This window comes from Drosophila rhopaloa, unplaced genomic scaffold (assembly GCF_018152115.1).
Source record: "Drosophila rhopaloa isolate 14029-0021.01 unplaced genomic scaffold, ASM1815211v1 contig_167, whole genome shotgun sequence".
Taxonomy (NCBI): Eukaryota; Metazoa; Arthropoda; class Insecta; order Diptera; family Drosophilidae; genus Drosophila; species Drosophila rhopaloa.
Window position 1 is genome coordinate 6,438,382 of NW_025335047.1, and position 27,745 is coordinate 6,466,126.

Below are 27,745 nucleotides of genomic sequence, written 5' to 3' on the forward strand. Positions count from 1 at the left end.
CAGTGCAAGTGAAAGTTCCTAAGTACGTGACGATTTGTTTCATTTTAAGCGAATTAAAATCTAGACCCAAATTATATGTGGCCTAAGCAGATGACTCAGACGACCAGGCCACTTTCATTAGCCCCTGCCCCCCCTCTCCGGGAAAATAAAACCCCTTTTACCAGCCAATCAATAATGATGTTCTCCGGTTCTCGAGAATAAATGCTAGGGCATTAGGCCAGGCCAGGGCATATTTAGAAACCCATTTTCACATGGCACAAGAGAACCACACTAAACCAAAGCTGACCCAATCTGCCAATCTGAATGCCGACCCGGCCGAAAAGATAATGATTAATTGTCAATTTAGGTGGGACAATGACAACAGACTGGCCCACTCGGCCCGAAATGGCCAATAAACGGTTCGGTCGACAGTTACCTTAAAAGCCTGCAACAATTCCGGCATCCGGTTGCCAAAGCCTACCACTATCCCATCTCATGGATACCCACTCACATGTCCATCAACATGAAGATGCGGTCTGGAGTTCCGAACTTGACTGGCCTGACATGTGGAAATAAATGTACTAGAAAATTACCAACTTATGTAATCTTGGTTAGCATCATTTATCAAGCGGACGTTTTGCAATTTTTCTTACTTTTGCGGCCAGGAGGCAGCCAGAAAAGGACGAGAGGACCAGACTCCAGGACCAGGACATGTCGAGAAGTCGGACTCAGACACACATGTGTGTGGACTCAGTCACAGTCGCAGGAAATTGCCATTTCTCAGTCGTCCTGGAAGGGGGACGTAAATTTGTCATACCTTGGAAAAGGCTCTGCCGGCTAATTGAAAGAAGTGGTCCTTGACTTGGCCCACAGATTTCAGAGATTTCACCTTCTTAAACTTACTTTATCTGAAGAAATACTACATTTAAGCCTTGCAAATTATAAAGTAAATACTAACTTAACAGATGTATTTATTAGAAAATTAAAAAAAAAATAAAACAAACTTAAAGTGATGTTGCCAGTTACACAGAAGCGGGGACAACGCCTTGGAAAGTGATTAAAATAGTTCCTCCTTCGAATTTAACATTATGGCTTTGACCCAGATGTCACCATTCATCTGCTTATTGTGTAGAAGTGATGTATTTCCAAATTTCGAGTGTATCAAGCTCCGACAGCGCACATTACCCCAAAGACTTACCATTCGAAACCGCTTCGCTAGTCCAGCTCCGCAACGGAAGCCACTCGCAAAGGCGACGTAAGATGCGCGATTGGCCGGATAGTGGACTGCTGTTATGAGCCAGCAAAATACGCAGTACTCCTTCAACTCCAAGGAAGACTACAACACCACCCTGGAACACATGAGTCGGGAGTTCGACGAGCGCTGGAACCACCAGACGCAGTCGCCCTACACCAATCTGGAGAACTATGTAACTCGAGCTGTTCTCGGCAACGGCAGCTTTGGCACTGTGGTGAGTTGAAGGGTTCCTTGGGTTCCTAATCCTGCATAGTCTTAGATAGTAATAACTTATTTTGGATATATGACCATCAGTGCTTTCGATTACCTATTTTATAATTAATTTGAATTATTAGATGCTGGTCAAGGAGAAGTGTGGCAAGAACTACTACGCCGCCAAGATGATGAGCAAGGAGGATCTGGTGCGGCTCAAGCAGGTGGCCCACGTCCACAACGAGAAGCACGTGCTGAATGCCGCCCGATTCCCATTCCTCATCTACCTGGTGGACTCCACGAAGTGCTTCGACTACCTCTACTTGATTCTGCCTCTTATAAACGGCGGTGAGCTGTTCAGCTACCACCGCAGGTGAGTTCTTTGGCTGTGTGCTCCTGATTCTACTGATAGCATACTGAGGCTAAATGAATCTCCCCCAAAAAAGGGTTCGCAAGTTCAACGAGAAGCAGGCCCGCTTTTATGCCTCTCAGGTGGCTTTGGCCCTCGAGTATATGCATAAGATGCACCTCATGTACCGCGATCTGAAACCAGAGAACATCCTGCTCGACCAGCGAGGCTATATCAAACTCACGGACTTTGGTTTCACAAAGGTGGGGGAAACTAGATATTGAGGAGTGCTACAGAAATAACTTGGTTTTCAAATCACTTGCAAAGGTGTCTAAAAGTATGCAATAATAAATTGCGAAAGAGGGATTCAACTGAATACAGCTTTAGGAGAGATTTTGACATCCTAGTTATTTCTAAGGCACCTACCACTGAGTTCCTTTTACATTTCTTTATTTCTATCCCAAAAAAAACGTAGCGAATAGATGGGCGCACATCGACTCTGTGCGGAACTCCGGAATATTTGGCCCCGGAGATTGTGCAACTCCGGCCGTATAACAAATCGGTGGATTGGTGGGCCTTCGGGATATTGGTGTACGAGTTTGTGGCGGGGCGCTCGCCCTTCGCCATTCACAATCGCGACGTCATCCTGATGTATTCCAAGATCTGTGTCTGCGACTATAAGATGCCAAGCTATTTTACTTCCCAGCTGAAGCACCTCGTCGAGAGCTTGATGCAGGTGGACACCTCAAAGCGGTGAGTGTCGGTGGGCGGGGGGATAAAGAATTTCCAGGAGGTGCTCATGCCCCCCTTCTCAGTTTAGGAAACTCGAACGAGGGCGCCATGGACGTGAAGGGACATCCGTGGTTTGTCGGAGTCGACTGGTTCGGCATCCTCAACCAGGAGGTCACCGCACCCTACTTGCCCACCATCAGCGGCGCCGAGGATCTGTCCAACTTCGAGAACTTCGAGTTCAAGGACCGCTTGAAGTCCCGAATAAATCGACATCCCGAGTTGTTTTCCAATTTTTAAATGTAAAATTTGTCCGTAAAAATCGTCGTTTTCTTTGTTATATTTAATGTGGGCATTAATTAGGGTTTGGGCATTACTGTACAACGAGAACGGAAACAAACTCCGCCGCTTCAAAGATTTAGCACCCTCGCAATCACAACGAAAATGGATGGAAGCAAGCACTGTGCTTTGTTAATTCCCCGAAACCAATTTTAGCCCGATCTTTTGTATTGCAGCTATATGACATAGTCTTTCGATAAAAAATACTATTTGAAAATGTCGGGTTCACTACGATTTAAGCTTCTAAAAAAATTGAAATACCTCAGATACTGAAAAAAGGGAGTATTTAAAAAAGAAAAGTTATCGCTGAGTTCTTAATCATAAATAATTTTGCGTATACAAAAATTGTGCGTCAAATTTATTGCTAGTATTTTATTTATTTTTTTAAGATCAACTTTTAACTTATTTGTAGACAGACAACCACGTAACCTTATTTCTTTAAGTCATTTTATAGTTAACTGCGTTGCAATCTTTTAATAATGATACAAAAAAAATAAAAATTTCGAAATTTTGGTGAAGTTAATTATAGCAATTATAGCGAAGAGCCCAAAGAAGCGAAAATAGCAAAGTGGAGTCGCAATGGGACCGGCACCCGAGCAACCGCAGATGCACTTCAGTCCCAAGGTGGACTACATCCTCATCTTGGACAAGTTGCGCGAGGAATTCAACAAGAAGTTTTCCCTCAACATTCCATCGCCCAGTACTGGATTGGACGACTATGATGTGAAGGCCACCCTGGGATCCGGATCCTTTGGCAAGGTGCAATTGGTGAAGGAGCGGGAAACTGGGGCATACTATGCCTCCAAGCAGCTTAGCAAGGATCAGATAATCAAGACCAAGCAGGTGAGCCACGTGATGAGCGAGAAGAACGTGCTGCGATCGATGATGTTCCCGAACACGGTCAACCTGATAGCCTCCTACAAGGATTTCGACAGCCTCTATCTCGTCCTGCCCCTCATTGGCGGCGGAGAGCTTTTCACCTACCACAGAAAGTGAGTCGTATAGTCTTGTATTTAACCTATACTTTCCCAATTTTGATTATACTTTCTAGAGTACGAAAGTTTACCGAAAAGCAGGCTCGATTCTATGCAGCCCAGGTTTTTTTGGCTCTGGAGTACCTGCATCATTGCAGTCTGCTCTATAGAGATCTGAAACCCGAAAACATAATGATGGACAAGAACGGGTACTTGAAAGTTACCGACTTTGGATTCGCCAAGGTTTTCCTGCTAAGCTTTCCATATTTAAGAGACATCTCAGAGTTTTACTCAACCCGCAGAAAGTGGAAACCCGTACGATGACTTTGTGTGGGACGCCGGAGTACCTGCCACCGGAGATCATCCAATCGAAGCCCTATGGAACCAGTGTGGACTGGTGGGCATTTGGCGTGCTGGTCTTTGAATTCGTGGCCGGTCACTCGCCCTTTTCCGCCCACAATCGTGATGTGATGAGCATGTACAATAAGATCTGCGAGGGGGACTACAAGATGCCCAGCTATTTCAGTGGGGCACTACGTCATTTGGTGGATCATTTGCTACAGGTGGACCTATCCAAGCGGTAAGTTTCGTTTAACCGATCAATGGTGACCGCAATTGTATATATCTTTTTCAGCTATGGCAACCTGATCAATGGCAATAAGGATATCAAGGACCACGAATGGTTCAAGGATGTGGAGTGGATACCCCTTCTAAATCAGACGGTTAATGCGCCCTATGTCCCGAACATCAGCAATCCGGAGGATATATCAAACTTCGATAAGGTCTCTGAGAAACCTCGGCCCAAGGCCAAAACCATGCGACATGAGGAGGCCTTTGCGGATTTCTAAACTGTGTATAACTTGTGATAGTGATAGACCTTTTGATTCTGTAAATTTTTGGCAGCATTAGCTAATCACTCGACTCTAGATTCCCCTTTTTTGTATCGATCTACGACAGCTGCTGCTCACATGGGAAATGTCAACAGCTCTGAAATTAGAGGGGGCTGTTTTCCCCGTTTGAATTTTACTGGGAAAACAGCTGGCTCTCCGTGACTTTGTGATTTCCCACACTTGTTGCGCTATTTTCCGATTTCTGGGCAGCCCCAATTCTCGATTCGACAAACTTGACTTGTAATTAGACTAGAGGCAGTGCCATAAATCTTGTGCGTTTGTCGCTGATGCAAGTGGATGGATTTATGGCCACTTTGTTTATTTATCTCCAAGTGGGTGTAGCTTTCGCTGAAAGAGTTCTTCGCCTTCTTCATCTGGAAACTTTTGCACGAAATTATGTTAAACAATATTTAAACGAGCTCTTTGCTAGCCTGGGGCAGAGTCATAAATCTTTTATACCTTTTTCTGCTCTTCTGCATATCGGGCCACATTGATTTATATGCAAAGACTTAATAAAAATAGAGCAATGGCCAGACGGCAGAAAAACTAGACGCCAGTCCATGGTCCAAGGTCCAAGGCGAATACCTTTCCATGGCTCCTTTGTCCGGCTAACAAAACAAAGGCTCTCGAGTGGGGAAAGGAGATGTGGGTGGAAAAAGTTATGATTATCATAATTTTTGTTACGTGAGTTTTCATGTGGAAAAGATGAAACATCATCGTCTCCGTCGCAGTTTTCCCCCGAAGTCGTCTCTCTCTGTGTCTCGGGGTTTTCCTTGCTTTTCCTCCTTCGGGGTGGAAGTCGTCATCGCTGTAATCATGGCACGCATTTACTCCTGTTTTTACCTCTGCTTTTTGGCGCCCGCCAGGCCGGCGCCACTTTCAGCTCCAGACCTCCAGACCCTCAAACCCCCCTCCCCATAGTATCTTCTATGGCTTCAGACATCCAGACACATTTTCTCCGTGTTGTGTTTTGCTTTTCGCATGCGTTTTCGGTGGTTTTCGCAGGAAACAAGGGGCTCGCACTTCCTGGCCAGACTGCGAACCAGAGATAGTAAGACATCATGCATTCTAATGAGAATTTTAATTGCAGCCCATTGACCACTTGAAGAGTCCTGTCAGCTTTCGTTCCGGAGCGAAGTTCGCTGGGCACGTGGCACGGATGCGCTTCATGCTCGACTGGCCTGAGAATATCATCGGGCCCGTAACTCGTTCCACTCGTATAACTCGTCACCCAATGACAAATTTCCAGAAATTAGCGATGCCCTGCCTCAGATACATTTCACATTACGGACGGACAATTGAATCCCGGGGGTTGATGCTACTGCTTTTTGCTGCTCATCTGTAAGCGAATTAATTGTTGTTTTGATTGCGCTGGGAAAGTTTTTTTTTTGGGAAAATGAATTGTGCACGTTTATTGCATGGATCGGTGAAAATTCGTTACGAAACTTATGTGATACTAAGCTACCAGACTAAGACTGCTCCAGTTCCACTTCGACGGAAACTGACGGCAGGTCTTCCTTAAACTCGGGCGTGTAGATTTTTCCAGAGGCCAAAACAAACTGCTCCTGGCAGTCCACAATGAAGTAGGCAAAAGGACGATTCACCTCGAAGCGTTCTACTCCGGGCAGTTCGGGTTCTGGTTCTGGTACAGGCAGTACAGTGGACTCCAGGCTGGGTGAACGAGCCTGCGTGTTGGCGGCTGACAATGAATTGGCACTACTGCCTCCTTCGTCCACTCGCACATTCACAAACTGCACTATCTCATCCACATGCACGTCGGGATCCTCGGACAGTAGACCCAGCTGAGCCTCGGTCCTCGAGAAGACCTTCTTCAGACCCATCTGCTTGAGCATCGCCTCGGAGCGAGAGGTCTCCTCCACTTGGAACTTGGGCAGAGACACATGCATCTCCTTCATTTGGAACTGCTTCTTGGCCAGCAGGAAATCACTAGTTTGCAGCTGGGATATCACATCACTCAGACCCTCCGTTTCGTCGGGCAGGACAATGCACAGTGCATATCGGGATGTCTCATAGGGCAAACTCAGAACTCGAGCCTTGACCTGGGGAAGATCTGCCACCTGGAATTGGCCGCGGGCGTGCATCATTGGCGCCTTCATCGCATCCTCGTTGGTCATGAAGAAGAACTCATCGCTGCCATCGCGCAGTTGGTAGAAGGGATTGGCCCAGCTTCCACGATAGTAGAGCCCGTTGAAGAGCAGCATCTTGGACTTGGATCCTGCGGAGCGACCCGTGATGGAGTTGGCACTCAAAGCGGAAGCGATGTCGTCCTGTCGGAACAAGCTACGGGCGCCATAAATCTAAAAAAAAAAGATTAAAAAAAATAAGTAAATTTTAATAACTATAGATATAATAAATTATAAACTTAAAAAGATATTAAATGGTGTAAGTTATTGCTATTGGCTTATTACAGTTGGCAGTTTATAATGCTTTCTATTACACAAATATTTATAAATATTTCTATCTTGAACTGGAACCTTTATTTCTTAGAATGTATCAACTCACCCGACTAACGGCTGCCAATTGCGACTCCAGAGCGATCATTACTTCATCGGCGCCATCCTTGGTCACCGCCTTCACGGCGCTCTCCAGTTTCTGGAGGGGCAGGCGCACCTTCTCGGGTTCACCGGCGGTCACTGCGGGATCGGATATGATCTTGGCCAGTTTCTCCTCCTCCTGCACCGTCTCGTTCTCCTCCAGGTTCTTGATCTGGCTCTCCTCCTGGTCGCTGCGCTTGTTCTGCTGCTTCTCGGCTGGATTTTCCTCGGCTGCCATGTCTGGTTTTTCCTGTTTTTCCACAGCAACAACAGTGGTAGTGGTGGCCTCAGGCTGGGACTCAAATTCAGATTCTGTGGTGGTCGCCTGCTGCTGTTCTTTTTGCAGTTGCTCGGCCTCAGCCTGGGCAACTGGTTTTTCCACATACTGTTTGTCATCTATGTCGCGATCGAACTTGGAGGCCTCTTTATCGATGATTTCCTGGCCATAGCCATCAGCTGGAATGGCAGGGATATCCTCGTCATCCAAGTTAATCCTCTTGAGGGTCTCGAATCCAATAACATCCTTGCTGTTACTTTGCTCAGTGCTTCCCTCAGTGGAATCTGTGTTGTCCTTTTCCTCTGACAGTTGAAGAGAGGTGTTGGGCTCATTCCAATCGTAATCCTGCCGACTGATGTCCTTCACATCCACATAGTAGTGTTTCTCGAGGACATCCTTGAACTCCTCCCTGGCACTGTTGTTCCGGTAGATGTACAACCAGGTTTGGAAGGAGGGCAAAGCCACTGCAGCATCCCTGTTCTGATAGTTGCCCAGGATCCTTTTGTAGGCAGCCCTCAGCAGAGTACGATCCTTGGGATAACCAAAGACCTGCTGGAATTCCGAGTAGGTCTCTCCCTCAGAAGCCTCCGCCAAGACGGCCAAAATGGAGGCCACTCCCAAAGGCGAATGCACCTGATTGGCATCGATGTCCTTGTTGAACTTCAGCAGCTGCAGGGCAATCAGCTGGGAAACCTTGCCGGCAAAGGATCCCTGACTCTCATCCTCCAACTGAGTGGGCAAACCACGGCCAAAAGTGGCCAGTAAAGTGACGAATATCGCGCAGAGAACCGCTTTCATGGTAACGACGAGCGCGAATGAAGCCCAAGAAAGTTGGTCAAAGACTTTTTATGAAAGCCAGGCCCCGAGAACCAAGCGAGAACGAAGCTCCAAACTGGTTGGGGAACACTTGGAGATCTCGGGGGCTTCGGAAGGGAGGCTTTATTTGATTAAGCCGCGATCGATCCGACGGACAAAGAAAGTCAACGAAAGTGGAAGTGGCGTGGGCCGCTCTCGAGGGCCCCAAACAAATGGGTCACGCCAACAATCAATATGTAAATGCTACACAACAACTCAAGAAACCAGCGCAAACAAAAGTTCAAAGTCATTGAAATGTTAGAGAGCCAACAACAGGTTTCCAAACTACGACAAACTACGTGATTGACATTTGATTTTCAGGCCGGGTAATTGCATTTTCTTGTACTTATCATAGTGCCCTGCATAGTGTGGCAATCGTTTCCCCGAAATCCAGAATAAACAATTTGAAAACGGGATGTAGATTGCCTCACAGCCTCATGGAGCTATGAAATTTGGCAATCTACTTGGTATCTACCTGACCACGCTTAACCCAGTTTTACTGGCCAATCGAGTGGAGAGACACAAGAACAAATCATTATCCAGCCATCATAAAGCTGGCCAAAACGGTTTTCAACACACTTCGAGGCCACTGAACTTGGCCATCGCAGTTGTTGCTGCCTCTGCTGCTGATTACCAAATGCGATGGGCGGGCGAAAGCGGCTAAAATCGAGAATATGGTAGAAGCAAGTACCGAGCACAGAGAAAAAACTGATAGCACATAGAAAAGTGTCAAATTTTATATCTCATATTCACTGTTTTTTAGATCATAAACTAAGGCTAGCCAATAAAAAAAACTTAACTTTGTCTATGGGTTTTTCTAGGGAGGCTACAGTCCAAATCTTGGCTATAAAAACATATTATTTCAAAAATTATTTTATTCTATATTTCTCACAGCATCGATCTTTAAAACAGAACTAAATTTTATTATTTTCTTTCTGCCAAACTCTTGATTCACGTATAAATCGGTTAATAAAATAATTGGGTAAAAATATCTAATGCAATAAATGTAGTTCTTTTTTTTCAAAGTGCATCAGAAAGTACCAGGTGTGACGCCTATACTTGTTAATAAAAAGTGCTAAATTAAAGCACGGCTAACAAACACAGATTCTTTTAGGAGGCCTGTAAACGAGTTTTTCCGTTTTAGAACGAGTCAGACAAAAAGTTGCACAATTTCATAAGACAGAGAGGTGGATTTTCAGAGGGGATGTGGGGATATAGTAAGTCGCCAGTGCAGCGAACTTCCCAGAGACCCACAAAGAACAAGTAAAGTAAAAGATACTGAACGACTTATGTAATTTATTCGACAAGTTCCGCATTTGTTCCCGATACTCTCCGAATGAGAAAGGTTACTGAACTGTGTGATTAATCGGAGGTGGTAAAAATCCAGTTTAATTAGCATGGAGTGGAATTGGTTCGAGATTAATATAACTTTTTTTGGGCCGCTTTGTGGAGTTCGATAAAAGTTATTTTTAAACGTCGTTAATCTTTTATTTTTAATCATCTGCTTTGTTCTTGGCGTTTTATGATGGTACAAGAAAAAATGTATTTTAGTGTACAAGTAGAATTACATATCTCATCAAATATATTTATTCAAAACAATTTATCATAATTTTATTAATTAGCATTCAGAATTTAGTGTTTTTTTTACTTTTTCCTGAGATAAACTTCAAAATACATTTACGAACTGTATAATTAGGAAGAGATAAACACGAAATCATAGTAATTTCGTAATGTCAACAACATTTAGAGTATTAAATCTTCCACAAAGTCAAATCCACAAAACTTTTTCAGTGTTTGTTACCTTGGGCCTGGTGTTATACTTGAAACAAATACGAGTATTTTGTATTTTTGTTCAGCTTTTTGTCCATAAATTTCAATGCCCAAAACCATAAATTAGTGCCTCTCCAAGTGCTGAGTGGTTGAGGCTTCCGTTTCGACTTCACACGAGCACCCCAAAGGGTCGAAATTCGGGTTAGGTGAATTAGAAGTTATTATGCCAAAACGGCAAACTAGTAAATGTCGCATAAATTAGAGAAGGAATCCGGCAGGACACCTTCCCCGGATTTCTTCCAGCCGGGAACGTTGTAAGACGAGGCTCAAAACAACACCGCGGGGAGACATTAAGGACCAAAATAAGAAGATTCCTCGCAGTGGACAGTAGTTTTTGGGTTGGGAATAGTTGGGTATAACCCGGCATTCGGATTACTCTTTATAGACGGCGTGACTAATTGTTTGATTTATGCAAATGTACTGGAAAACTTGTTTCTAAACTTTTAGTAATTAGTGGGAGCTCGCTTTAAGAAAGTTTTCTCGGGCCAGTCTGCTTTAAGAGTTGCGGAATCCTTTTCCGATTCCGTCTATTTGTCAAGAGGTGAGCTGTCATCTGTCAGCTGTCATAGAGCACGCAATACATCATAAGTCAAAAGGTGAGCCCCTTGGCTCAATTGCTTTTGCCCCGGGCCGCAGCAACTTGCAAAATAATTAAACTTCTGTTTATTCTCTGTGGCCCCTTCTTTTTCCCTCAGAGAACTTCTTAATTATGTTTGATAAACTAACACAGGCCTTCTCCGGATCTCGTTCCTCGCTATCCGCACACATGTCACTTTGACATTTAGCACTCGACAGGACTCGAGGTGATGAATCTTCCCCAACTCCTTCAGCGGCCATGTGTGCGACATAATTACGGAACAAAAGACTCAGGGGAGCGGAGACGGAAAAGGTAAGGCACACTGAAAAAACTAATTTTGGAACATATTCTGATCAACTAAATAATAGTTTTAACGTTAAACTTAAAAGATAGTTTGCAACCACTGAATTTTATTAAGTGCTTTATAATCATACCTAAAAAAATTATGTATGTTTTGTTTGATATATCTGAAAAAGAACGTAAAATCGATTTTCGAATTTTTCAAAATTTAATGGTTGGCGACAATCAGAAGACAATATGTTAAATTAATTGTTCATTTAATCGGGTTCATTTAAAGTATCAAATTAAAATATGAACATAGCAAGTAAGAATATTCTTTACGATAATTAGAATATTAAAGACCAATTTATTAAATTTCTTTCAGTTTTTCAAGTATGTTACTTAGAGGTGGATGTCTAAAGCAGTTGACGGAATTCATGCGCTTCATTTGCTCCACTTAATTCGGCTAACTCCGCCGGCAAAGTACTTTTCGTTCCCTCAATTTAGTCACGTTTTAAACTCGAGACTTAAAACCGCCGAGAGGGGGAGTCACCTCTAACAAGTTGTTTGCTGCGAAGGATCACATCCTGGTGTGTCCTGGTGCTGGGCTCAAAAACTTGCTGCCAACGTGGCGGCAATCCCACTCGTAATTGATTTATGACATCAAAGACATATTTTTCGCAATGTTGCGTGGCCTACGTGCGTGACAGTTGACTGGCTGGAGGTCCTAGTTTCTCGGTCTGGTCCTGATTCTGGTCCTGCTCCTGGCCTGGCCATCTTGTTGATAATTTTGACTTATGGCTGGTGCGGCTGTTGGTCCAGGATTTGTCGCATAACTCTGTCAGTCAAAAGTCGGCCCACAACACAAGACCAAGATCTAGCCCATCTGTTTCTGTATCTCTTATTGCCGCTGTATCTGTATCTCAGCATTTCAACTGGCAATCGGTGGCAAAGTTTTTCTATTAGGCGCAATTATTTCAAGGTATTATTGCTTTTAATTAATTCAATTAAACGCTTCATAAATTTTTACTTTTTGATTTCGTTGCCTGCGGCTGCCTTGGCTGAGTTTTCCTTTAATGGAAAAACTTTGCCCACAGATTTCCCAGCAGCCGAAAAAGGGTTTAATTAACGGTTGGCTGGGGGTTCGTTGGGTGGCCTGGAATTCGCTAATTTGGCAAAGATTTCGGATGTTTATTAAGGGATTCCCGTGGCTCGTCGTAAAATTTGATTTCGCAACTGAAGAACGCAAGTTATTGAATGCCGAGTGGTCGCGTTTATTTGCATTTTTGTGTGCATGGCTGCAAATTCCGGAGAGGCTATTAGCAGTAGCCGATCTAATGAAATTACATTCCCCCAGGAATAAAAATGGAAGTACAACAAAAGCTCAAACTTCAATTAAAAGGTCATCAGCAGTCGACACAGCTGCTGCCCAGGGGTTGGCTTACCTAAAATGTTATTGATATGTAAGAAGCAAGCTCACACCTTACCCAAAAAAAAACGGAGAAAAACTCCTCACATGTGATGACTTCCATCATTATCAACACACACACATGCTGACAGACAGACTGCAGGGAAACTTTTCCTGTAGTCCTGTCTCCGCTTTTCCGTTTTTCCAGCCCTCCCTTGGGGGCCAAATAATCGAACTAGCGTCGAACAACAATTTGTTTTAAATGCCAAAAGTGAGGGCCGGACAATCGAACACCCCGAACCCCTTAATAATTTATGAAGACCGCTCCACATGTGGGTCGGTATGCTGGAAAAGTTTTCTATCACTCCGCTCTAATAGAGATTAAATGCATGTCGAAAAGGCAATTAGTTGGAGCAACCCTCCATGAAGGAAATGCCCTCAACCCCCCCGAAAACACCAACTTGAAGTCCAACTTTCGACCTTTGGTCGCTCATTGAATCAAAGTGTTGCTCAATTTTTCTCAAGGCCTAGGTGTTGTTGTGGATTTCTGGGTAGGATGCCGGGGTTGGTAACTGCCGGAAGCAATTTGGCCGAACCCTTCTCAAAGGGTTTCCTGCGAAACTCAGACGCTGCGTCACTGCTAATTAAACTCGCGCTGTCGCCGCTAATGAGCAATGAAAACAACGTGTTGTCCGAAAACTCTTGAGGAAAACTCCCAAAAAAAAATAAAACGGCTCAAAACTCCATCTGCAGGGGCGGGAATGGGCTGATAAGGGGCCCCGTAGAATCGTCAGGTTGAATCAGCCATCAAAATAATGAAGGCACGGATTTCTCATTACTTTTAAATATTTTTTGTCCTGCAATTTTTCGGGCTTTAAGCCATTTAAAAGGATTAATTCGCTCATGATTTTTTAAAGGATTCGGCTTAGGGGTTGAGTTCTATCGCATTTTCCACCTTTTTTCAGCTAGTTCTAAGCTCAGATTTTTTCTCCATTTAATAAAAGTACGTGAAAAGAAGGTTTTTAATTCGATTTTCTGGCTGTTGGGGGAGATAAGCAGAACCAAAGGGTTATAATTAAGAGTGACAGTGGGTAAGAAAGCCAGGAAAAAGATTTATCCCTCGTTTTTGTCTTCAATGCAATCCATTGTTTGCCCAATAAATTCGCACACATTACTATTTTCATTTTTATGAGCCAAGAAAGTCAAATGTAATGGCGAAAACCCAATATATTCGACTGCAAAACACTCTGCAGGAGAGATTGCTTCAACTTCCTGCTTGGACTGTGAACTTCCACCTGACGACAGGCGAATGCTACCCCAGATATCCGAAAGTGTATGGTCGATGTAATTCATATTGCGTAGCACTTTGCCATAAAATTACAATTGACTTTGAACTCGGGCGAGCAAGCAGCAGGACATTTCCACATTTTTACATTTTGTCAGCCAGCCAACAGGGCAGCGATACATGGAAACTAACTCAGAACTCAGACTCCGATCCAATCCCCGATATTTCGCCACTTCCTACTGCAGTTGTTGGCCTGCTTCCTTTTATGACACCAAGGTACACGGACGAGACGACAGCGACTACGACAATGGCAATGACTACGGCATGTCTGGGCATACACTGCGAAAATCGGAATTAAAATTTTAATTCACATTGAGCAATCAATAATAGTTACGCAGAAGCAACAAGGATTCTATTGTGAAAATAATCTGCTGTTTAAAAATATATTTACCATAAATATTTTAATATATCCAAATACTTCAAAACACACTATCTAATATTAAATGTTTGAAAAATAATTAAAAAATAATAAAACCATAGACTGTTTATTTCGAACTGCATACTTTTTGACTATAAGGACCTGTAAACTTAAAAGAGGTAAAGGATTTATAATATTTTAATCAAGACCAACGAGGCTTTTAAAAAATGTAAATTTTAATTCATCTTAAAAAGTTTAGTTCCACTTTATAAACGGCGTTACTAAGCATTTAATATTTAAAGTACCACGTTTCTTAGACAGGCTACGAATTCCTTTAAATTTTTGATTTCAGTGTCTGACTCCAATGCAGCTCCGCTTCCAAGGTGGCACTGTCGTCCTGGCCAAAATGTAATGGTGTTATGGCGGAATTATGCGACGCCGCCGTCGCCCCTGTTGTGTTTATGGCCCCCCTGTTGAGGGGCAAAGTGCAAGGGGGATGGCCAGATGATGAGCAGCGGCATCCCGTCCCTTTCTGGCGACAAACGCACTTTGCCGACACCCATTCCCACGCCCCTTTCGTCCTGCGAAAATTATAAATTATATCCTTGGAAGGAGAGGCCTTCTCGTCCGCCGAAGGAGAACTCCTTGGTTGTCGAGAGTTTTCTTTTTCCGTGCAGTTGAACACGAGATGCATGACAAATGGCGGGCAGAAAGCTGGAAAAGCGGACCGGGCCGGGGAAAACCCTTTAAAGTTTTCCATCTATCGCCACCGCATCAGTTCATTAGTCGAACACAAAGATACACATAATTCCTACGGATACGGATCGCCGTGCCAGATTAATTGCCTCGCTGAGCTCACCGAGTAAATATTTAATTAATCGCCGATTTGTGCACTGAGCTCTCTATAACTCTTCGCTTCCATTTCTCCCAAAAACAGAACGCCTTGTGACTAATCGAAGCCATCAATTATGTTGATAGATTGGCCCACGTACAGCAGCGGAAATAGTTGTAGTCCTTGGGAAACGTCCTTCCATTTAGTGGCCTCAGTTTGTCACTATAGCTTACCGCTGCTTTAGGTACTTGTAATTGAATCCTGAGCGGTGAACGAACTGTCCCACGGAAAATCTATAGAAAATAGCTGGGGGAAAAGGATACTCCAAAGGAGTTCGTTTATTCATAAGCTGGCTCATGCAAAATTGCAAGTGGCTGTTGACAAAAGTTTCAAGTAGCCACCGCAACTGAGTAAAAAAAAAAGGGAATAAAAATGTCTGGGAGAAGGGACCAGGGACTGTGTAGCTGGACAGACGTGTGTCTGATCTGAATGCTAGATAAAATTATTACCCTTTTTATTCTCGCCGCTGCTCGCTGGGATTTGTCCGAATTCGAATCCGTGTCGGTCTTCTTTTCCAGGAGCTGAAGATGGTCGGGGAGATAGATGGAGATGGAGCTGTAGTCCGTGTTCAGATCCAAATCCAAATCCAAAACCAAGTCCGAGTCGCCGTCGCCTGTTTATTTCCTGTTGGACACTTTCCGTTTGTCGTTTGTTGTATAAAAAGTCGCCGCCGTCGCTCCACCTCTTTCTTTTTCTCATTTCTCTGAGTTGTTGATACCACGTGTTTTAAGAATTAAAGGGTATTTTAAATATACAAAAATAACGAAGAAAGATAAACACATATGAAAGGAAACTTGTAAATCTTAAAATTAACATTACCTTTAAATAACAAGAGTAAAGTTGTTGGCATACTTCTTAAAACCATTGAATGATGTTTAAAATAAAATGAGTCTTTTTGATTAAAAATGTTTTAATACAATGATGTAAGTATTGGTATTTATTTGGTATAAGCAAATGCTTGTGGCATTTTAGAGGGCTTGAATGTATTGAATTAAATGTCACAATACCCAAAAATATTGAGCAAGGTCAGAAAAGTCATTTACAATACAATATAACTAGTAAAGATTTAAATGAGATCCTGGTATACCCAATAAATGTTTACAATTTTATTTTTAAAACCTCTAACATATAGTTAAAATTTGCGTCATTAGAAAAATACAAGGTATCTTTAAAGTCGTTAGTCTGCAAATTACCTCCCAAGCTTGATTTTTTCCGCTTGTTTTTTATGGCTCACACAATAAGCATCATCAACAACAACAACAGCGACTGCAGGAGCGGCACTCGACGTCATCAGCAGCACATTGTGCCCCGGCGAACCGAACCGAAATAGTCTCCAAGTCCGAACCAAAATCCTGAGTCCAGGACCAAGGAGACGGAGTCGGAGACGATGGCCGCATGCCGATAATGTGCGGCCATAAGGTAATGAAAATTTTATCTGATTCTGGCAATAGTTGCACCCTTTCTGCTCTGGCCTTTGATTTGATTTCGGATCGAACAGGGGGATTAAGGGGAAAGGAAATGGTCATAGGGATGGGTATATGAATGGGATGGATGTCCCCGAGCGAGAGCAAATGATACAATACTTTGTGGTCAGCATGTGTGCCCAAAAGGTACGAGTATTGGTCGCATTTGATTGAAATTTGAATTGCCACCCCCCTCAGTCGCACAAAAGGATTCACATTCGAGTGGGTGTGCGCATACTTTTAGGGGCAATCGTTGAGTACGTGCTGCGGCGACAATAACAAAAACGTATCCGCAAACCGAAAATCCGAGATCCGTTCAAACGACAATAAGACCGAGCACTATTTCATTTTAGATTTTAATCAATTCCGTTTGATGTGACACGTTTGTGGGCCGCTTTGCAATACCCATCCCCAAAATCTCCTCATAAAGGATCTGCAACATATGCAGGCAATCCACAACACTTGCCGCCTAATGAAGGTACAATCAATTTACTTTCAAACCTATCAAATCAAGGATGGCTTCATTATTTCCATTATTGTTCATAATTCGCTTTTGATTACATTTCACAAAAGAAAAGACAATATGAAAAGAAATTGCTGTTCTATAAATTTCAGAGCTGTAGATAGCCAATTACAAATTTATATATTATATTCTATAGAAGAAAATTGTTTAAGCTTTATATCTCATTTTATGGTACTATAATATGGAATCCAAAAAATATTTACGCACCTAATTCAAAAAGTAAAAAATTTGAAACAATATAGAAAAGGCAAAAATGACTTGAGATTTCGTTTTAAAACAGGTTCAATTAAATAATTCAAAGGATGCTTTTGGGTACTGAAACGGTTTTTTTTTTTAAGGCTCAAGGGGTTTCGCAAATATAATTAAGGGTTCATAGATCACAGGGAATTATTTAGTGCCCAGCTGAGTTTGCTTTTTTTTCTTGGCAGAGAAAAAAACACTCACTAAACAAATGTCACCCAATAACCAAGCAATTATCTAAGGCATCATCCCCTGAACCCCAAATAGATGCCATACAAAAGCCCATAAATAACAACTAAACAAGCCAATTGAGCAGAAATCGACTCTTTTTCCACCGCCCCCCAAAAGGAGCCTCAATAAATTCTGGGCACACACCTGCAACTTCCTAAGGACAAACGCTGCAATTATCGGAGCAGAAGTCCAGCCCGACAAGAGCAACAAATCCAATAAACTTCACAATCGAACAGCACATAAATATTAAACGATGATTGAGCTGCAACCCACACAGAAGTAGGAACACACACACATTCCAGATAGAGCGGGAAAACTGGGAAAAGCTTAGGGAAAAATTACAATTTATTGGACATTTCCGGTCAGTGACAAAAGTGGACAGTGCAAGATTTATGCGCTCGACGATTTGCCGTCCCCGGGATTTATTGAGACAAGTTACCCCCAGTTAATACCTGATCACTTAAGGTTAAGTGGACACAAGCGGCCGGGCTTAAAGCCACTTTAATGACTCTTTCTCCGGGGGAATAGCAACGTGGCATGTGGCCAACTCGATTATTATGCAGGCACCTCAATTGCATTTTGCAGTTACTCAAATTTGCATATCATTCCACTCCGAAAACTAAACTAAAACTAAATAAATGCCAAAACAAACCGAAAACTTTCCCTGGGGCCGCATAGCTAACTTTATTATGAGATCAGGGGGTCTGAGGGTGGATGGATATTACGTATCTGTGGCTCTGCTGGCCATCGCTCAGAAAAAGTAAAGCGCTCTGATTCCGGATTCTATGCTGCCGACATGTGTCACTCTGCAGTCCAGCAGGCATAAAGATTTGCGGGCCTCCAGTTCTCCATCTCCAGTTCTCCACTTCCATATAACCCCCCCGTTTTGGGAGTATGTGAAATTTGCATTTTCTAAAAACTCTGTGGCGAGTGTGAGGTGTAGCTGGTGGCAAACGCAAAGCGGCCACACAGTGAGAAAAATATAGCCTAATATTGGGTAAATTGTTCTATATTGAAACTGTATTATAATAGTTTTCCTAAAATAACCTAACCTTAACACCAAGTTTGATAAATTAATATAAAGTTAAGCAATGTAATTATTGTAATGTAATTAATATTTCTATTACCATTTATTTAAAAGAATAATTTTATCATTTGAAACAGTTACCATTTTTTTAAGAACAATGATTTTAACTGGTGTTAGCTTTTACTGAATATCTAAGGACAGTTTCTGTTGATCTTTTCATAACATAATTTTACAATAAATTGTTTGGGGAAGTCTTCATTAGTTGGTTTCTCATAACTTATAGAGTTAATTAGAAAGTCAGCTAATAATTTCTCTCTGTGCAGAGTTACTGTCCAGGACAGTCCAGCAGAAAGCTTAGAAAGCCCACAGTCCGGAGCAGAAAAGTGCCTTCCAGGATGGGTCCTGGTCTTCCATCATCGTCGCAGTCGCACTAATTCCTCAGCAGCAATTTATCAACAATAAACAGTTGCAGACATTTTGCTTAGTTTCAGGGTGTGGGTGTGTTGGTGTGTATCTGTGTGTGTGACGTGTCCTGTCCCAAACAGGGATGCATGAGAAAGTTTGACTCTCGAGTGCTGCGGGCAGGCTTAAAGTGCCCGATGATTTAAAGGCCTCAGCAAAAAGAATCCTGGGGAGCGTTCTATTCTCCTTATTGAAATTCCTCGATTGATATCCGCGAATTTCTTTGTCACTTTTAGCTGACTGCGTGTTTAGCTAATTCCGCAAATTGGCTAAATAATTTGCACATTGTTGGAAGGCCTCGCACACGTAAAGTGGCAGTAATCCAATAAGCGGCAGCAACAATTTTCGCGCTTGCATTTGCTATTTAATTCCATTTACGCCTCATTTGCTGGCTGTCACAGGGAGTTGCTCCCTGAATATAATAAATGTACTTGAAAAAAATTCGAGCACCCATTTTTAATGTGGGCCTAATCAGTTTTTGAAATAATATTTATTCTCTTAAAAATTGGTTTACTTTGTGTAAGGGCTATTATTGTGCATTTGGTAATATTCACTTTAAAATGTATTTTTAAATTAAGTCTTATTATTCGATTAGTGTAAATACATAGGACCACCCAGGGATTCATTTCTAAAAATCGAACCTTTTTTTCCGCCTCTCGATTGATACTATTTGCAATTTCAGAGGTGGCGAAGTTTTCAGGGTGGTGGCGAAATGTCAAGTGGGTGGAAAGCCTGATGGCTAATGAAATTTCTAATCATTTCGTTAGCTTATGCTAATGAGCATGTGTTGTCCTCGATTCCAGGTTTTAGTAGCCATATCTCGACTCACGATGACAATGCATCTGTTAAGGTTTTAAAGGCGCCCGTCTGGCTTTTGAATACTATTCTGAAAACACCTTGAGCCTTGGCGCCACTGGATCGCTTTTAATAAACTTGTCGCACAGTTAACTTTATTAAGATTAATGAGCATGTGCACTGGATCACGCCGATGGGGGGCATTGGAAAGTGTTCTGGAGTCTGGTCGACAAACGCCACAATAATAAAAGCACATTTCACTAGCTTTAATGACGTCATTACGTGGCATTTACTTGCACCATCACCACCCACCACCCACTATCAACCCCTCAAAAAACCACCCACTATGTCTGGCCTTGTCTGCTACTGCTGGAGCAAAGTCAAGACGTTAATGTGTCCAATAATTTAATTTTAAGTACCTTGCAAAAAGAAATACGGCCACATTTTTACAGACAATTTCCTTTAATGGCCAGACAAACTGCAAGCAAGTCGAACCTGTGGCAGGTCCTGTTTTCCTTGGCTCCTTGATTGCGCTGTCGAAGTGGAAGGACATCCCGGTCCGGAGGTAATTGCATGGAAAAAGTCAAAGCCAAAGTTGTCCTGCAGTCGCTCGCCTTGTGTGTAATTGAAAATTTAATATTTATTTCGCAGTTAGTAAATCAAAGTTTCAACGCAGTGGATAACACACTGCCATTACATATTCATCATACGCCCCGTGGGCCACGCCAGCAACTCATAAAAAAGCGAAAAAGGAGCAAATAGTCAAGCACATGTGGAGAGTGGCGATAAATCAAGTCAACCTTTGCATGAGTTTCGCTTTCTTTCTCCGCATTTCTCTATAGAACTCTCATGAGTCAGCGGAAAGTAATAAAGTTGAATCTGAAACGTGTGGGAGTGGTTACCAAAGGGCCATTATCCCCCAATGTAACATGCTCATTCATGGATTAGTGTTCAATAAAGCCAGGGGTTCTGTGCATTTTTTAAATATTATTTTTAATAACCAACTGTTGCCGCTTACACTCTATTTTATTCACAGTTTTGAAGTGTAAACAAGCTGGCAAAGGAGCAGACGAGTGGCAAATAAATAAAAAACATCCAGCCCGCTCGAATAATTCACCGAGCATTTTAGCTGCAAAATCATAAATAACAACATGTAAATAGCTTTTATCTAACAGTTCTCGTCACAGCGGAAGCGGCCAAAAAACCTCACGGAAAAGCGCTCAAAAAAGTTGCACAAAAGCCAGAAAAGGGGGCAAAACCCTGTGGGCAGAAAGAGTTCGAGTTCGAGTCCGACACTTCAACTTGCTGCTGCTGCAGCTCGCATCAATTAAACCTAAATTGTTGCAGTTGTTAACACGCAACAAAATTGTCTGCTGCACTGCAGCTAAAAAACCCGGCAAAAAAGATCAAGACCAGCAACAAAAAAGGAAGAGAGTGTCAACAAAAAAATCGAATCCAACGAATTTTATGCTTTAGTCATTATTAACTTAAAGATACCCTATATGGCAGTATGTGAAAATATAATTAATGCCATAACTCTATGCAAATATAAAAGGTTAAACAAGATTTTCATCAACTAACTATTGTTGGTCATAATCAAATAGTAATTCAAATATTTATCTCTATATTTAATGTAAGCCTGTTTAAAATAATTAGTTGGAAAAAAATAAATGCCTTAAAAAAGCTGTTAGGGTCCAAATCATACCTACCATTGCCTTAACTGCAGGGTGCACAATAAAAAGAACTCTGAAATTGGTAAAACGTCAAGTGTAAAATGGCATAGAACTGCATAAAGCCGCAACTGGAAAAGTGGGAAAAGTTGGGGGGAAAACCAAAAGGAGGAATGGGGTCCGTTGTTTGAGTGTACTTCTGCAATGGGATTTATTCTGTGCTGTCCTTTTTTTCGCTGCAGGAGTGACCGAGTCCAGAGCAATTACGTCGCTTGAAATATTGACAATTACTTAAATTTATCTTTTCTAAACGCGCCGGATGCACCTTTTGCATGGCAGGGGAAAATGGCGGGGAAAACGTTTGTCAATCAAGCGGCAGACAGCAGGCTTCACGCGTGATATATTTGAAGTGGCCAGCACCACCAGACTGCACCACTCCAATGCAGCAAAGCACCACCGAAGCCCCATCCACCACCTGATGCACTCGACTGTGTAATTTTTGCATATTCCAAGCGCCAAAATTCACGGCGTGGGGCATTCCACGTGGCTGCTCTCACCTGCGGATTGCCACGAATGAATGAATGAGCAAACGGTTGAATGAATGCCCGAATGCTGCATGAGTGTACAGAGTAAACGAAATTTTATAATAAGGAGCATTTGTTAAAGATAAAATTATCGAATTGTCAATATTTTAAAATCAATCAAGTTGGTTTTACTGTAAATTTAAATTTATGTCTTATTTCTTCTACTTTCAATTTACGCCCGTCTTAGGATCATTTAAAAAAGCCTTCGTAATATATTTGGAAACCTTTCGACTATATCATAAAATTAACTTTTATATTTACCATGAGCTGTGAAATTTGTTTGACTGTAATTTGGTGGCTCTCGACGGTTGGGCGCCATTTCATTGCGGTGGCAACGGCGGCTGTGAAATGGCCTGGAAATGATTTAATGCGGAAAGTGCGGTTGGGCCAGAATTTAAAATTTATTCCCGCCCGCCAGGTGAGAGCGGCCAAAAAGAAGCCCTACCGAAAGGCGGAAAAGTGCAGAGATAAATCACGCATCTGCGGAATTGAAACTATTTGAAATCCAAAATGCGTTATTTCTGGACATGGCAACTAATTAACTTTAAAGTTGGTTCTGCTTTTCGCCTGACTATTTTTGGCTTTATGCTGGCTTTTTGTTGTGTAATTAATCACTGTCTGCCCCGAGAGCAGCGTGCTAACAAATTAACACCAGAGGGGGAAAAAAAGGGGGCCAGCAGGATGCAACAAGACACGGCAACATTGTATTTGCAGCAAGCGGGTCTAGACTTCAAAACTCATTTGGCCAGGAAAATTGCAAATTGGAAACTTTTTCGGTTTTCGGCATTTTTTGGCATTTCGAAAATGCATTTTTCATTTCATTTTCATTCGAGCCGCGTGTGAGTTACAAAAAGTCATTTGCCCAACCAGCTCATTAGGAGAATCGCACTAAAACGTACCCATTTTGACAGTCTATCTCCAAAAACAGCAAGTGCAATCCGATGGGAGCAGGCAGCCAGCCAAAAGATTATTTGCTTTCCCCACCAGCTGCCGTTTTCGGGGACTACTTAAAATAGACGTCAGGTTTCTTTGGCGCAGGAATAGATCCAACAGAAACACCTTAATGAGGTAAGAAAGTCGTGACGATCATATATATATCATATATCAAATTTTGTAACGAATATTTATCATTTGTGTTCGTGTAATCAACAACATTTTTAACATTTAATTATTCGGTGCGATGCAGCAAGATATTTTCGCTTCTTTCTGATGTTATCAAATGCTTAGCTTCGCTTAAAAGTTTTATAATTTTTTTACGAGTGGATGAGATTATTAACTTTTTAGATTGATAAAAAAAACCAAATTTATAAGGTTACATTTCTTTATCAGGTAGTCTGCTCATTTACGGCTTTTTTTATAACATAGCGATTTCGTTTTGAAATCTAGCGTTATTAAACGTAACCTCTGATGGTCAAACCTCTGCGCTAAGCTGTGAGTTCAAATCGCTGATAAGCCCAAAGCCATTTAAATTGTGTTTTAAAAACGAATTGGGATCAAAGTTAATGTTATCTTTGACCCACAGAATTCACAAAGCTTTAAGATTATACGTTATTATAGTATATAAAAGCTCATACACTTATATATTAACAGTCGGAAGTTAGAGAGCTCTGAACAGATCGAAGGCGAGTGCGATAGAGCACAGTCTCAGCGAAAATGAAAGTGTTCGTTACGGTTTTTATGTGCATACTGGTAGTCAGCGAGCTCCGTGCCTGGGGTAAGTGCTTTGAAAAAACATCCTTTACAAAAAAAAAAAGGAATGAAAACGTAATTTGTGAAAAGAGTGCAAAAATTAGCATATCATTTATTATTTTTAGTGGTATGTGAATCCATACAGTGACTTAAAGGTTTCTTGTTCTAAATTATTTCAACTTAATGAGTCCTTGTTGTTCTGAATAAATCGAATTATTATATTTATATTTTAACATTGAATTTTTTTGATTTATTTTTTATCTCGTTTAAAGATTCACCATGCCAAAATCCTAATAAACGGAATGGATATTGTGTGAATATCAACAGGTGCTTTGGACTGATGTCCGTGCATACGAAGAGCAAAAGGACCACTTCGGAGTGGCGATTCATTCAAGAATCCAGATGTGGAGATGGCAACTTTGTCTGCTGCGCAGGTGATACCGATTTTGATAGCACTTATTTACTTCCCCAGCCATATACTTGTGGAGGTGATACCACGCATATTAAGATCCTTGGTGGCAATGAAACTGCTATCAGTGAATTTGCATGGATGGTTTTGCTGGAGTTTAGACGCTTCTATGGATCTGAGCTGGAAACGCCATGCGGGGGATCGCTGCTCAATCATCGATACGTCGTAACAGCAGCTCACTGTCTGGTTGGAAGCTATGCATCACCGTTTGGAACTTTGTAAGAGGCTCATTGCAAATATTTTTTATATCACTGTCAATAATATTTTTCAGTGTATCTGTTCGATTGGGCGAGCATGACACTCGTACCCCTGAGGACTGCCTACGAGGAATATGCTCACGGGGAGTTAAATCAGTGGCCATTGAAGAATTCCATGTTCACGAAAATTATGTCCCCGATTCAGAGTACTGGCACGATATTGCTTTAATCCGCTTGCAAAATGAGGTTGAGTATTCACCAACAATTCGACCAATATGTCTGCCCTCGACTGTAGTCGGCAGAATATTGCATGACGGTGATACGTTAACCGTGGCAGGATGGGGTCGCACTGACAATGAGGATGGTAGCAGGGGAAGTCCCACGCTGCAGAAAGTGCGTGTTCGCTTTGTCGAAAACAATATCTGTATGAAAAAGTACAAATCTTTATATATGCACGTGAATGTCAGCAAGATTTGCGCCGGCGGTCAAAGCGGTGTTGATAGCTGCACAGGGGATTCCGGCGGACCACTGATGTCATATAGTAAAGGTTCTTGGATCTTACAGGGCATTGTGTCCTCTGGTAAGCACAAATGCGGTGAGCCTAATTGGCCTGCTTTCCACACGAACGTTGCAGAATATGAAAACTGGATCAAAGAAAAAATGTGGACCTAGGAGTGAATCGAACTTGCCCATAAGTATACATTCGTGTATATTATATACTGCTGTAACATATTTGATGAACTAATACATAAAAAAAAAACTTACCTTACTTACACTTAACCTCATTAAACTTGTAATTTTGTTCAATGTCAATAAAGCGATATTATAATAAATACTTTCCTTGATTTGAGTACAGAAGATTAAATTAAAATGTGTGTTTCAGTATGGAATTGGTACTAATAAGCGTAAATTTTGTATATTTGATTACAATAGCAGCGATCATTAATTTAGAGGTGATATTTTATTTTTTCTAAAATATAATATGTATAAAGTGTGATTAATGGAGCTTCTGAGTTATAAATACATTTGATGTCTTTAATATTAAATATTTTTTTTTGAATATTAATCTTTAAATACATAACATTAAATTTCGTTTTTTTTTACAGCTTAAAAATAAAAAAGATCTTTTACGATTCATATTATAATATTGTGTATGCGATCCCTGCTCCAAGACATCGTAAAATTTCTTTCTGATTAGACTGTTGTAGCAGATTTCAATTCTGCGGCATATATTTGTATGTGTAGAAGTCTCTTCTTGCACACTCTCGGTGCACATGTATGTATACCAAAATGGGATTCTGCAAGGGAATAAGTGTGTGCCGGCCATTGTCCATTAAAGAGCTAAACCACAGGTTAAATTTTCCTATGGAATACCCCCCCTAATCGTAATCCCGGGGGACCATCAGCCGCATCATCGTTTTCATTGTGTGGGCATTTTTATGAGCGTTTTCAATGCCTCAATGCGAAAAAAGTACAATAAAATCAATGAGGTGTGTCTGCGTCTGACTGCTGCACCTCAGTTCCTTCTCTGGGACCACATCCACATCCACATTCATATCCGAATCCACGTCCAGGGGCTGGGCAAACAATCGGGTATCTGATGGATACACAGACACAACAGCTAAACAATCAAGCACAGGTTCAGGAGCTGAAAAGGGCATCTGGATGTGGAGCTTGGAGACGGAGATGGAGCCACCTACAGTGCAATCAACGACGGGGGCTGAGCCACGATGTACTACCCACTCCATAAAGGCCATCCTCCAACAGGGATACCCTCTATTCAAGAAGGGGATACGATTATTATAATGCAAAAATTAATATATTGTTGTTTATATATGTATATGAACTTGCTAACAGAGAAGTTCGAATGGGAATATATATTAATAAATTCATTTAATAATTTGTTATATACAATTGAATAAGACTATAGTTACTCTATTAAGACATCATAAAATTGTAATAACTTTGTTTTTAAATTTACAATATTTTCCTTACAAAAATGTTTGATATTCCTTACAGGGCATCAAGGGCACCACCTTTCTTTGGAGCTCTCTCACAGTTGTTACCTATTCATAGGTTATTATTATTATCCTTGCACACTCAGCCACACACACACTTATGGACACACACCCACACAGACGCTGTCTAAGCTTGCGTAACACGTTATCCTCCTGCCCGCTTTGTTGAGCACTTTGCGAGCCGAACAAAGAATGTGCTTTATTGGCACTTTTTGCACAATTGCCGTGCCGCCCCCTCTACTTATATTTCCCGGCCCCCTTCTGACCCCCCCCTTCCCCAGAGCAGTAAATGAGCATGGAAAATCGGGAAAGGGAAACGGATATAGGGGAGCCGCTCAATAGGCCAACAAGGTAGTCACAAGAAGAGTTTCTACACCGAGAACTAAACATGTAAGAGTGTTTTCAATTTCCGAGATATTTTACTTTGAATATTATTTTTATATATTCAATATAATATTTTCCACTTGCTGATATCAATTTTATTTAACTCAAAAGTTGGCTTAAAATTTATACTTTTAAACTAATCAAAACTCTTCTTTTAAAATCTCAAACTTACCTTATTGCAGAATTTAAATTTAATTTAACATTATTAATAAAAGCTAACAGTGACTAAAATCACTATAAACTCACACTGATTTTAATAAAAATTTTTCTTTGTGCACCTACAACTTCGCATCATCGTTTCCTTTGTTGGCAACAGCCGGTTTTGATGTGTGCCACGCCCCCGCATCAAACTTCTCCCACCGCCCACGTTGTCAGGATCTAAACGGAGGTGGGGGGTGGAGTACAATGAGGAGAACGGAGTACAGCGGAGCAGAGCAAAGGATAAACACATTCATGGTGTGCAATCGATTGGCATAATGCGAAGCATTTTATTAAGGTTATCAATCGGCTATGAATATAGGTATATCCAGGAGGTGGCAGAGGTGTCAGTGTGTGTGTGTGGATGGTGTTTGTATTTGTGGAGAGCAAACAGCGACAGGATCTGCGGTGTCGACGACAAAAGGACGACCTTATCGCAAGTGACGCATAAAACGTTCCACGTTTGCCTCAATGAATTATGCGGAAATTATTAGAGAGCATTTAAGCGGAATTATTAATGAGAGAGGATGGGTTGATATGAAAGGGATTTCCCCGCAGGCTAAGATATCATGTGCGTGACTTTTATAAGGATATTGCTGTGACAGTATTACATCCCTTTGGTTACTCACCCACCCACTTAGATAGGTTTCAGATTTACCAAATTTAATGAGACAGTTTACCTTATTAAATTGAACCGAACCATATGGCGGGC

General features: G+C 41.7%; 4 protein-coding genes across 4 annotated transcripts; 3 read left to right on the top strand and 1 right to left on the bottom strand.

Moving 5' to 3' along the window:
- The first annotated feature begins 1,110 nt into the window (after nt 1–1,110).
- On the top strand, nt 1,111–2,846 carry LOC108046002 (cAMP-dependent protein kinase catalytic subunit 2). Its single transcript, XM_017125534.2, has 5 exons — nt 1,111–1,448; nt 1,570–1,799; nt 1,873–2,038; nt 2,251–2,528; nt 2,591–2,846. The coding sequence occupies exons 1-5, from the start codon at nt 1,272–1,274 to the stop codon at nt 2,802–2,804; spliced, it is 1,065 nt and encodes a 354-aa protein (XP_016981023.1). The 5' UTR covers nt 1,111–1,271; the 3' UTR covers nt 2,805–2,846.
- A 363-nt stretch (nt 2,847–3,209) lies between these two features.
- LOC108046000 (cAMP-dependent protein kinase catalytic subunit 2) lies at nt 3,210–4,745 on the top strand. Its single transcript, XM_017125532.2, has 4 exons — nt 3,210–3,835; nt 3,895–4,060; nt 4,120–4,397; nt 4,452–4,745. Exons 1-4 carry the CDS (start codon nt 3,423–3,425, stop codon nt 4,663–4,665), a joined length of 1,071 nt encoding a protein of 356 aa, XP_016981021.1. The 5' UTR covers nt 3,210–3,422; the 3' UTR covers nt 4,666–4,745.
- Nucleotides 4,746–6,087: 1,342 nt separating this feature from the next.
- LOC108045999 lies at nt 6,088–8,367 on the bottom strand. The gene is made up of 2 exons (XM_017125531.2): nt 7,231–8,367; nt 6,088–7,025 (listed from the first exon to the last, which is right to left on the bottom strand). Exons 1-2 carry the CDS (start codon nt 8,335–8,337, stop codon nt 6,177–6,179), a joined length of 1,956 nt encoding a protein of 651 aa, XP_016981020.2. The 5' UTR covers nt 8,338–8,367; the 3' UTR covers nt 6,088–6,176.
- A 15,364-nt stretch (nt 8,368–23,731) lies between these two features.
- LOC108045997 (serine protease 7) lies at nt 23,732–25,105 on the top strand. Its single transcript, XM_044458549.1, has 4 exons — nt 23,732–23,792; nt 24,040–24,454; nt 24,508–25,013; nt 25,068–25,105. The coding sequence occupies exons 1-4, from the start codon at nt 23,732–23,734 to the stop codon at nt 25,103–25,105; spliced, it is 1,020 nt and encodes a 339-aa protein (XP_044314484.1).
- The last annotated feature ends 2,640 nt before the right edge of the window (nt 25,106–27,745 follow it).

What these genes read in the sequence shown, in the direction of transcription:
- LOC108046000 (XM_017125532.2), top strand. Translation starts at nt 3,423, where the DNA reads ATGGGACCGGCACCCGAGCAACCGCAGATGCACTTCAGTCCCAAGGTG. An exon ending in CTTTTCACCTACCACAGAAA is followed by an intron (nt 3,836 to 3,894) that starts GTGAGTCGTATA and finishes TATACTTTCTAG; the next exon opens with AGTACGAAAGTTTACCGAAA. An exon ending in CAGGTGGACCTATCCAAGCG is followed by an intron (nt 4,398 to 4,451) that starts GTAAGTTTCGTT and finishes TATCTTTTTCAG; the next exon opens with CTATGGCAACCTGATCAATG.
- LOC108045997 (XM_044458549.1), top strand. Translation starts at nt 23,732, where the DNA reads ATGAAAGTGTTCGTTACGGTTTTTATGTGCATACTGGTAGTCAGCGAG. An exon ending in CAGCGAGCTCCGTGCCTGGG is followed by an intron (nt 23,793 to 24,039) that starts GTAAGTGCTTTG and finishes TCTCGTTTAAAG; the next exon opens with ATTCACCATGCCAAAATCCT. An exon ending in GCATCACCGTTTGGAACTTT is followed by an intron (nt 24,455 to 24,507) that starts GTAAGAGGCTCA and finishes AATATTTTTCAG; the next exon opens with TGTATCTGTTCGATTGGGCG.
- LOC108045999 (XM_017125531.2), bottom strand. Translation starts at nt 8,337, where the DNA reads ATGAAAGCGGTTCTCTGCGCGATATTCGTCACTTTACTGGCCACTTTT. An exon ending in AATTGGCAGCCGTTAGTCGG is followed by an intron (nt 7,026 to 7,230) that starts GTGAGTTGATAC and finishes TTTTTTTTTTAG; the next exon opens with ATTTATGGCGCCCGTAGCTT.
- LOC108046002 (XM_017125534.2), top strand. Translation starts at nt 1,272, where the DNA reads ATGAGCCAGCAAAATACGCAGTACTCCTTCAACTCCAAGGAAGACTAC. An exon ending in ACGGCAGCTTTGGCACTGTG is followed by an intron (nt 1,449 to 1,569) that starts GTGAGTTGAAGG and finishes TTGAATTATTAG; the next exon opens with ATGCTGGTCAAGGAGAAGTG. An exon ending in CGGACTTTGGTTTCACAAAG is followed by an intron (nt 2,039 to 2,250) that starts GTGGGGGAAACT and finishes AAAAAAACGTAG; the next exon opens with CGAATAGATGGGCGCACATC.